This window comes from Brachyistius frenatus, unplaced genomic scaffold (assembly GCF_029030835.1).
Source record: "Brachyistius frenatus isolate BFR_SWC_R1_liver_20210118 unplaced genomic scaffold, ASM2903083v1 Contig_6, whole genome shotgun sequence".
NCBI classification, from domain to species: domain Eukaryota; kingdom Metazoa; phylum Chordata; class Actinopteri; family Embiotocidae; genus Brachyistius; species Brachyistius frenatus.
This window is the reverse complement of record NW_027210605.1, coordinates 5,614,028-5,624,654: the sequence shown is the minus strand read 5'-3', so window position 1 is coordinate 5,624,654 and position 10,627 is coordinate 5,614,028. Positions and strand designations below refer to the sequence as shown.

The 10,627-nt window shown below is 39.9% G+C and overlaps 1 protein-coding gene across 1 annotated transcript; it reads right to left on the bottom strand.

Moving 5' to 3' along the window:
• Nucleotides 1-424: 424 nt before the first annotated feature.
• On the bottom strand, nucleotides 425-10,406 carry senp1 (SUMO specific peptidase 1). Its single transcript, XM_069687862.1, has 18 exons — nucleotides 9,767-10,406; nucleotides 9,428-9,486; nucleotides 9,141-9,322; nucleotides 8,969-9,044; nucleotides 8,046-8,238; nucleotides 7,788-7,932; nucleotides 7,571-7,689; nucleotides 7,176-7,459; nucleotides 7,009-7,072; nucleotides 6,698-6,736; nucleotides 6,531-6,615; nucleotides 6,289-6,429; nucleotides 5,738-5,869; nucleotides 3,834-4,037; nucleotides 3,657-3,736; nucleotides 3,449-3,533; nucleotides 2,982-3,077; nucleotides 425-2,901 (listed from the first exon to the last, which is right to left on the bottom strand). The coding sequence occupies exons 1-18, from the start codon at nucleotides 9,898-9,900 to the stop codon at nucleotides 2,839-2,841; spliced, it is 2,181 nt and encodes a 726-aa protein (XP_069543963.1). The 5' UTR covers nucleotides 9,901-10,406; the 3' UTR covers nucleotides 425-2,838.
• Between the last annotated feature and the right edge of the window lie 221 nt (nucleotides 10,407-10,627).

Genomic DNA, 10,627 nt, shown 5'->3' with positions numbered 1-10,627 from the left:
CAACTTTTAGTGAATATTTGTATGTTTGCGTTCTTTTCCTGTTCTGGTTTCAGTGTTGATGTTTAAGAGGCTTTAATATTTTTTAAAAGACATTTAAGTTCTATCTGTGTCACAAATGTTGGCACTTTATAAACGTGACTCCTGATCGTGGATAGAATATGTATGCTAGGTTCAGATGCATTGTTACAGAGTTGTATCCCATGCAGTTGGGATCAAAGAGAAACTTACGTTCTTCAAAACCTTGACTTACCTCATCCTGCCAGAGCGATGTAGATTCAGTTTGTGTACAAGGTTCGTAGGCAATAACCAACTCCAGCGGGTCTCATGGCTGTTCACAGCTGGTACTGTGTCCACATCCTTTAACTCTTCCGTCCAGTTTTCAGAAAACATGCCCAAGGTCTGACGATCTATGCAATTAATTTATTATCCTTTATAAATGCAATACTACAAATATCCGAGATAGACCTCATATTTTGACAATGGATCACCTCACAATATGGTTTTACATTCTAGTTGACATGGCTTTTATCTTTCAGTAGTTTTTATTTTCTGACATGCATCTTTGGTTCATTGATTGTTGGTAAAATTGCTTCATTAAAAGGGAACTATTTCATACCAAAATATTTGTGTTAATATTATTGTAGGAAATGAACAAAGTCTTTAAAAAAAAATGATGGCAGGTCTGATTTTTGTTATAAAGGCAGGTGTTGTCCATTTGTCTACTCAACTTATATTTTACATGAACTCCATACGGTTAGAAGTTAATTACTATTCCATCCAGTTTCAGTCTTAATGTTATGGTTATATTTTCTGTCCTATCTAGTCCTGTTTGTAGACTTGCTTTCTTGCTGAGTAATTGCAGCTGTTTTCTTCTCTGAAACCATGAACCTTTGATTTCTAGGAGAAAATTAAACTTCACAGAAATGCCTTAGATTTCACTGGAAGGGATTGTGAAGTGCTGCTCAGTTTTGTTGGGCTTGACCTCTGACTGGAATTGTTTTCATGCATTGCAAATGTTGAAGTTGTATAATTAAACTACTCTGAAAATAGATCTATGAAGCAAAGAAATGTTTTAACTTTTAATCACTGTTGTGCTCCATTGTCATTCCATTATTTTAATCTAAAACATTTAAGAAAAACTAAGTGGTGGCTTATTGAGTCTAAACGACTATTGCTGCTAATTTTTGGATTGCTAAGTATCGGGAAACCTTTCAGCTGAAGACCATTCAATCTATCAAGTCCCATATGAGGTCAGTTTGTAACTAAAATTCAGCGATGTCCATGAAGTCTTCTTGTTCGTTTTGAAACAATATTTTCCTCAGTAAATGTGTGCCATGAGGCAGGGCTTTTGTTTCCTTCATAGAAAAGAAAATCCCTACAGGTGTTAAACTTTAACTTGGTTTGATTTTGAACTTGTCATTTTTTAAATAAATTTTTTTTTTCCACTGCGTTTTGTGTTTTTTATGACGAAACAAACTGAGATGCTGCACCTGAAATAAGCCAAGACATTGGACAGGTTCTCTCATGTTAACAAATTATCAAATGTGGCAGTTTTATATTTCGCACACTACCAACTGTCACAATACATGACATTTTTTTTTCTAAAAGAAGCTTCTAGATAAAATAGATAAGAAATACATAAAAAAAAGTATATTACATTGCAGGTTGTATAAGTTTTAAGTATGTACAAAGTTCAAAATATACTGAATATGCCCAAAAGTTGCTGTTGAACAAAAAGAGACTCTGAAATACATAAAATAGACTTTGAACCTTAATTTAAAATCTAATCAATACTAATGGATAAGAAGGAAATGGTAGAACTTTATAACCCTGCTCTTTTAGGGTGCAACTGTTTTGTTACACTTGCAAGTCAGTGGCAAAGTAAGACATTTCTATTTTCAGTATAAATCATACTCTGAGGCGCTTTCATGTTCAAAGACTTTTGTGCATTTTAATCAACAAATATAAAAAATAATCCAGTTTTGAATGGAATGTTCATATTATGCAATAGAGCTGCAACAATAAGTACATTTATTTATTTGGCATTCCAACAGAAAAAAAAAAAAAAGCCAGCAACTACTTCGACAATCATTTTAATCTTCTTTTTTTTTACGAAAAATTTCAAAATTCTATGATTTGCAAATATGTCCTGGTTGCTGAAGCAGACTATGAAAGTAAACTCCATACGTTTGTCGGATATAAGACGCGAAGATGTCCCCTCGGCCTTTGGGAAATTAGGCTGGACTTTTCACAATTTTCTGAGATAGTGACAAATCACTTTTTCTTTTGCAGTAAAAACAAATCATAAGTCTCATCCACAAATTCAAAGACAGATTTTTGTCTTTGACATCTCGTCAATTTGCGGTTTTGAAGGAACTCAAAAGTTCACGGTAAAGTCAAATTTCTTTTGCACATACCAAGAGTATCAAACACTCACGGTGATGCCAAAATGTGCCATTTCTGTTGTTTAGAAGAGCAATTAATTTCACCTCAGAGTATGATTTGTAAGTCCGTACAAGTCTCATTTCAAAAACAGTTGGGCAATACAAAATAGGCTGTTATTCAGCTGCTATGGTGATACACCGTGGGTGTACCTAAAAACAAAGGACTGGAGAAGAGGACAGGGAGGCAGTGTTTGGTTCTCCAGCAACATCCCATCAGATATTGGCTGAGGCCTTAGTTGACCTTACAGGCTGGAAATTGGCAGAGCTGGTTCCTGATCTGAGGAGCTGGTGTGCAAGTCTTTCCCAGAATGAGTTCTCGTGTCTATAGATCCTCCTGGTGAACGTAGCTCAACCATCGTCGCGACTGTACAAGTTCACAATCGGCATCCTGACATCACAACAGCTTATGGTGCACAATCTCCCAAACCATCCTTCTTCTGAAGTAGGGCATGTGTTTCTGTCAAGAGGAGAAGAGAGGTTAGCCCCTGTCAGCTCACTGCCACGACGATTTACTCTGCTGATGCTGCTTGTGATTACCTGTGTGAACGTGATTGGCTTGTCTTTGGTAATGTAATCTGCATATTTGCACGTGAACATTCCACAGTCGCTACCATTCATCTGTTGTGGGATTTCCTGAGAGAAAAGGAGATGCCGACGTCAACTGAAGTTATAGTCCGTGACAGTTTGATAGGACATTTGATCACGAACAATGATTTATCAATTACTATACCAAGATACTACTCTTCATAACTTTCGCTTTCTATCTGAATTTAGTAACCAATTTTTCTTAAGGACAGGCATGCAGGATCACGAGACATTGGCCAAGGATGGAGACACTACCAGCTCCAAGAGCTTTAACCTAACTTCATCTGATAATAGAAACCCATTCAGAAAAAACAGAAGTAAACAGATGTAGTTTGATGACTCAGCATGACACAAAAAAAACAAAAAACAAAAAAAACAGACAACATGTTGCTTTTAGTCCTCATGTGTGTAGGACTTACACTGGACTTTTTGCTGTGCAGAGTCCAGCCTGAGGTATCCAATTCTTTACTCTTCTTGTCTTTACTCTCGTGCTGCAGGTATTCGCTGGGGAAACAAAATGAGTTTCTTTCTATACACTTCATAATGATTCATAAAGATCAACCTGCAGGAGTTACGGTGAGCTCTATACCCATTCCATGAACCAAAATATCTGAAACAGAAACTTACAACAATGTTCTGCATGCCTCATCATTGTGTCCTCCCATCGAATCAAAGTACATGATGGCCTTTTTGCGGAAATCCACCACCTGAGAAAAAAAAAAAAGTTGCAAAATAAATAAAAACTGCAGCGTAAACCCCGAGACCGTTACCTCCAGGTTCAAAGTCATGGCAATTAAGACTTACAGAGAGGCACCAGTGCACCCCCAAGTGGACAGGAACCAACAGGATGTCTTTAGAAAAGATGTCCATCTTTTTGGTCCAGCGGCGGACAGCAGAGTAGCCGCTGCTGCGCAGCTTGGGAAAGAAAAACGTGTTGAACGTGTTGGCTGATGGCAGGCTGGAGTCCTTGCTGCGTTCGACCAACAGGTTCATGTAAAAGTTGATCACCTGAAAATTTAAGAAGGGACAGTTTGAATGAACTGGACATGCACTGTTGTGCAGCTCAGTTGTGTGTACTGTGGTTTTTAAATATAATGATGTAAACATAAACAAAAGAATGTCCATCTGTTTCAATAACGCCGGCGGATAATTCTCACACACACACACACACAAGATCGCTGGCTATTTTTAGATCTTAACACGAGTACAATATGTTCTCAGAGGGTTCCCACTCTTTCCGAGAAATAATTTTCCAGGACGTTTTCTGACGTAAGGCTGGTAGATGTGAGTCACGACTGTTTAGGCATCTGATCGGCTCCAAACTAAAGTCTGGGATGACATGAAGAGATGGAACACAATGAGACAGCCTTCATATGAAGTTTGTGGATAAATTAAAAAAAAAAAAACATTCATGATGTTATTTGAAAGCATTCACACTTTGCTTTTAGTGCCTCAAACATTTGCACAGCACTGTGCAAGTCTTTATTAGCTTTACAGTTAGAAGTGGACAACAACTGATGACTGTTGGGCTCACCGAAATCCCCTTTTTTCTGTTCAATCACATTGAACATTTGTTTACAACAACTATGAGTAGCCCCATCGCTAAAATGCAAATCTAGCACACAGTGAAATGACAGTCTTAATACAATATAACAACTACAGCTGTTTTTGACCTACATGTTTAAAACAGTCAGTTTCAGATTTGTGAACTCTTGGTCCCAGATTGGCCACTTCACTGTCTGTTTTCCTATCTAGGCCGCATCAGGCCAGCTCTAATTAAAAACAACCACTATACAGTACGTAGACTAGTTAAATCTGGACTTGATGAACGGAGAGTTTAAAGACTTTAAACAGAATCCTCAGATTTGTGAAACTTTTGACTTTATTGCCAGGTTTTTGATCTGGTCTGTTGTTGTTGTTGTCGTCCGGAGGGATTTTTTTTTTTGTGTGTGTTTTCATGAATAAATTAACGAAGTCATATTGTCTCAAAGCAGAAAGTGGGTTTTAAACAGGGTTGAGTCTGCAACTGGGATATCTTCACATCAGCACTACATTTATCTGTAAATGGATAATCTGTCGCTCAGTATTGTCATTGTTGTTTCTCTTAACTGTCGAGAATAACTGCAGCAACATCACACAAACCTACAAGTTCACCACAGAGATGCAGACGAACAATAAAATCCCATTCATTTTGACAGATTAAAATCTTAAACCACAATAAATATTACGAGGATTTCCTCTTACTTAAAATTAGAAAACGATGCTCCCACTCGCACATGCAAATCGACAAAAGTACAAACACGGCTCCCATTTATTATGCGCTTGAAATTAAAAGTCTTTATCAGCCGACTACTGTTGGCATCTGAGGGATCAGTTCACTTGAATGTCTTGGTTGTCTGACTATATTCAGTTTGGACTTAATTGACATTACTTGTGGCTGAATTCAAAAGCCCAAAACTATATAGGGCATTCAGAGTGTTTCAGCCTGTAAACTGTAACCCTGCCATTCTGACTTCATCTGGGTCACGAACATAGTTTCAACTGCCAGCTGCTTTAAAAGAGTTCACAGTCTGCTCTCTGCAAAAGCAAAAAATGTTTGTTAAATTATTTTCCAACACAACTCCCATTTACTATTTCTCTAAATTTCCAGGAGTTCTCCAGGACTGGAAAACCAGTCTACAAAATCCCCAAAACGCATGAGAACTTACCTCATCATTGAGCCAGTTGAGGTTGCTGAGGGTCTGCAGGTCTTTACGGGTGAGGCTGAGACCAAAACCTTCACTTAACACTTCATGAGGACTGCCCCCTCTCAGCGCCCTGTTCACCTCAGCCTCGATTTCCTTAATAGAGAGAGCAAGACATGGAAAAAAGCACAAAGTGGTAAATTAATTCTCATTCTCTACATACAAATATATGAATTTGTTTAAAAAAAAATTTTTTTTTAAAAATTCGCCTGACAACAAGCAGAAAAAAACGACCAGTATTTGTAACACCCAGTATTATCCTGATTTATAATATTTTGTATATCTGATCGTATTAAACCAAAGATAATACGAAATGATAATTTGCTCTTAACTTAAACATGTCAGGTAATATAAATATACAGTAAAATGAACAACTGCAGCATCAAAGCACCATTCAGACAAACATTATCTTTTTAAAAGGAAGAAGTACTAACTTTAGGAATACATGAGCTTCAATCAGTTGTAAAATATGTTGTAAACACGGCAAGCCCACAGGTAGATTAAAATGATCACACCTCTGTGAGTTCAGGGAATTCTGGTTTCTCTTCCGAAGGCTTTGGTTCTTCTATCACAAGAGTCAAAGGGACTTCTTTCTCCAGAGGAACCCGAACATGGACCTCTACATCTGCACTACGTTGCAACTCTTCAGAGAGGCGCTGAGAACAAGAAATTACACAACACATTAATCCAATAACAGGAGAAACAGTGAACGTGATAAAACTTACCCTATAAAAGGGCAGCTGCGGTGAACGCTTACCTGTCGCAGCAGCTGGGCAGCAAGAGCTTCCTGCTCTTCTATCTGTCTTCGTCTTTCTCTCGCCCGAGAATCATACATACTAGTCCTACAAAAAAATAACATATAATAAATAGATAATCTGTGAAAATAGATCAATTATATAATGAAATGTTTTGGAATATACTTACAATTCTTTGATCCATAGCTCGGCTTGGAAACACGGCACACTGTGAAGACAGAAATATATTGTTAAAGATAAAATTACACTTAAGTTGACTGTCATTTTTTACTACAGCTGCTTACGCTACTACGACAATAATACATTTTAATCCAAACTATATCACGTGACAATATGAAATGTTTCGATGTCTATGACTAACTATAACTGTAATATTGTTTACAAGATTGCACTTTAAATTATAATAAATTGCATTAAAAGCACTTTGTCAAAACAATGTAAAGAACAAAAAGTTAACCGTGACTGAAAACAAATACTAACCTTGAGTTGTCTTGCTTTTTACCTTTTTGCTCATTTACAATAATTACAGAGTCACCATCATGAGCTGCAAGAAAAGATGACAACCCAAGAAGAAAATATTCAATCTCCTCATATTTCCTTTCTTGTCTTGTCTATATTTCCATTAGGTGTACATTCTGGTATCTTACCTGATGACTGCGTGTCCTGAGAGGAGTTATCCTGCAGAGCTGATGGTGAAGGAGCTGATGTGTGCACAGCTGCTCTGCTGGAGCTGAGGCCTGTGTCCAGAGACCATGTCTGGATCCCCAGCTTGCTGGAGGGCCCCACTGGACTGGGGAGGTTGCTGGAGCACTGGCTAGACACCCCTCTGGGGCTGGGGGGGCTGCTGGGTCCCTCTGACGTGCCTCCTGCTGCTGACCCAGGTGGTGATGAGCATTGGAGCAGCCTGCGACTGGTGGTCAGGAAGCTGGTGCTGTGAAGAAAGTGACAGGGGTGGGATATGATCACACAACGGACATCATATATACGCATTACATTTCATAGACAGTTTGGATATGCGTCTTGTATTTGTTTGGATACGTACAAATCTCTGTGTGACCTCACAATAGCGTGTGAGCTGCCATTATGAAGGAAAGACGACTGACCACCAGAGACCATGGTCAGAAGCTGCCTATAAACATCCTTCTCCTCCTCACGAACAGACTGTTGAACACAGAGGAGAAACGTGGTATTAACACATCAACACATTCAACAAAGAATCACAAGAAATCACATGGTGCTTTATTGTCCTGATGTCTGACCTCCTGTGCTGTGCAGTGGGGTCTGGGACTGTTTACACGGCCTGATGAGGTGCTGTGTGTTGGGCTCTGCAACACTTTGATGGGAAAGGTCTTCTCATACATGCTGGTGCAGGAGCTGCTTGGCGTACCCACTCCACCAAACAAACTGCAGACATAGTTTGGTAATCAAAAGTTATCAAATGACAACATTATAATTGTAAAATCTTCAAGCAACTAAAATTCTTTTGTGGAGGTAAAACACCCAGATGTAAGGAGTACCTTGGTGTTCCGTAGGGTCGGATGTTTAGGGGCCTGCCGAGTCGTGGAGAGAGGTGTAATCTGGGAGTGATGGAGGGTGGCAAGTTGACCGAGTGCCCATTTGTTTTTGGCACCTCACGATGTGTAGGACTCATGCACACTTGTCGTCTACAGACTTTGGACACCATTATAGACTTCTCATTACGCAACCACTCTGAAGTTGGGAGGAAAAAAAGTACAGTATTTCTTACTAATTAATTTGCTCCGAGAGTTCACCATAATACATCGTAACAAAAGTTGTTTTTTCTAAATTACTGACAGCAATGATACAGAAGTATGTCTGTCAGTATGGCTGACTATCACAGGAATATAGTGGCACTGCTGCAGGATTAAAAGTTTAGTTCATACCAGCAGTTTATCTGATACTGGAGGAAATGAAGATAAACCCGAGGCGACTAATGATGACAAATTAGTGTTTGGGCCATTTAATGAACAGATCAGTTAAAAGCAGATCTGGAGTATGAACGTAACATGGAAGATTTCATTTTACGTTATGTTAAGATAGTTACTTCAATTGACTGGATCCTGGTTAAACAACCAATTTGGGAAGCCCCCTCCACACACACACACACACACACACACACACACACACACACACACACACACACACACACACACCAGTAACAAACCCACTCTCTCCTTGAAAACATTGCTTTTCAAATGTTGTGGCAAACATTTTGTGAAAAGTAAGGGGGTGCCACAACTTTTGTAAAAAACAATATCTAAAAAGTTGACAAGCAACATGATGTTAATCGTGGTCGTATCTGCTTTATACGAGCGCAAAGTCACTAGCTAGTCGAGGTTTGTTGGAATGATTAAAAAACGACCCAGGCATTTGATGTTCAACACAAAAGCTTAAGCAATGCTTTAAGTGATAATCTTACCTGATTTGGATGTTTTCCACTCCAACGTTGTTGCAGGAGCAGCAAACTTCTCATCCAGAGAATTGCTGTCAACAATCTGAAATCAAACACATGCATGACATGTTTAAATCAAAGTTAAAAGGTGTTTTGACAGCATTTAGGAGTGAAGACCCAAAAAGATTCCCCGCCTTACCGGCCTTCCTGTCCACATTGCTGCTGATGTTGATGGCTGTGGTTCTCCAGAGGGAGAACCAGGGGAGGTAGGGAGTATATTTCTCAAGGAAGGGCTTACGTTGTTCATCATCCATGTAGCCACACTGGAACTGTGACTCTTGACGCCTTCAGCTGCACTCCTCACGGAGTCAATAAGATCTCCTGAAGACATTTCGAACAATCAACAGATAGACAAGAGTGTAAGCACTTATTTAACCATATCCACAGAGATGCTCACACCATATGAACAACAGATTCTGCAGTTACCCATTCGGGATTTCTTGATCACCAAGACATCTTCGTCGATGTTATGGCCATCCTCCAAACTTCAAGGAGAAAAACAGATTGACGGCACTTCGTCAACAACACGCAACATCGCTTTCGCTTAACTTCAAATGAACATTAAAAGCATTCACGTTAAATAAAGTGCAATCTAACAGACAGTAGTTTAACTTTCTAATTAAATAACTTGGGTGTCAATTTAAGTCGATGCCTTTGCAAACCCACCGACTTGGTGTGTGTGTGTGTGTGTGTGTGTGTGTGTGTGTGTGTGGGGGGGGGAGAGAGAGAGAGAGAGAGAGAGAGAAATGCTGTTTCAGCTCGTACCATTCAATCGGTCTTTTCCTCCTCATTTGGCCATCTCTCGGCGCTCGGTGAGCAGGTGAGTGCTCCGCAGCCGGGACGCCGTTGCGCAGATTGGCAAAGCCCGTTTCTATCCATTCGTAGATTTGATTCAACATGGCCCAAAAGTTTTTTTTTTTTTTTTTTTTTTTTTAGAAAACAACGCCGCTGGTTTAAAAAGATAAATCGCCGTAGCTGCCCTTTTAAAGTCTACCTGTCAATAACGCGAACCGAACCGGACGAATGCGCTTCCTTCGACCGAGGCAGGTTTGGCGGTAAGCTGGTCCGGACAGCGGCCACCGCTCGCAAATACCGCTTTACTCTCCCCACGAACACGATCAGCCGTCAAGTAGTTATCTCACAATTAGCTCGCCGTCCAGCTAGCACCGGGCTAAGCTAACGTCGTTAGCTTACGCGGCTAATTTATGGAAAGTATGTTTAAATCCCTGCAGCGACGCGACAAGTCGCAACCAACGCGCTCGCGAAAACGGCTGTCATTTTGAGTCGCACCCTAACTCGCTTATATGCCCTCGACGTGACTGTAAATCGCGTATAAACTCGTTGAAGAATAACATCTCCCGCTTCTTCCTCATTCAAAACCACAACATGGCTGAACCGGACGTGCTACCATAGCGCGTCGTGATTGGTGGACTGGATGCTGAGAAAACCAGCGTACGCGAGGTTAACTGGTTGATTGCGGGCTGGAGGAAAGCGGAGCCACCACGCGAGTGCGATTATTTCGTATCTCTTGTCACTCGTGTGAGAGACTGAAGCCTCCTCTTGGACATTTGCATGTGTTTTACTGATTTTTTTTTTTTTTTTTTTTTAATAATGTTTTGACTGAAA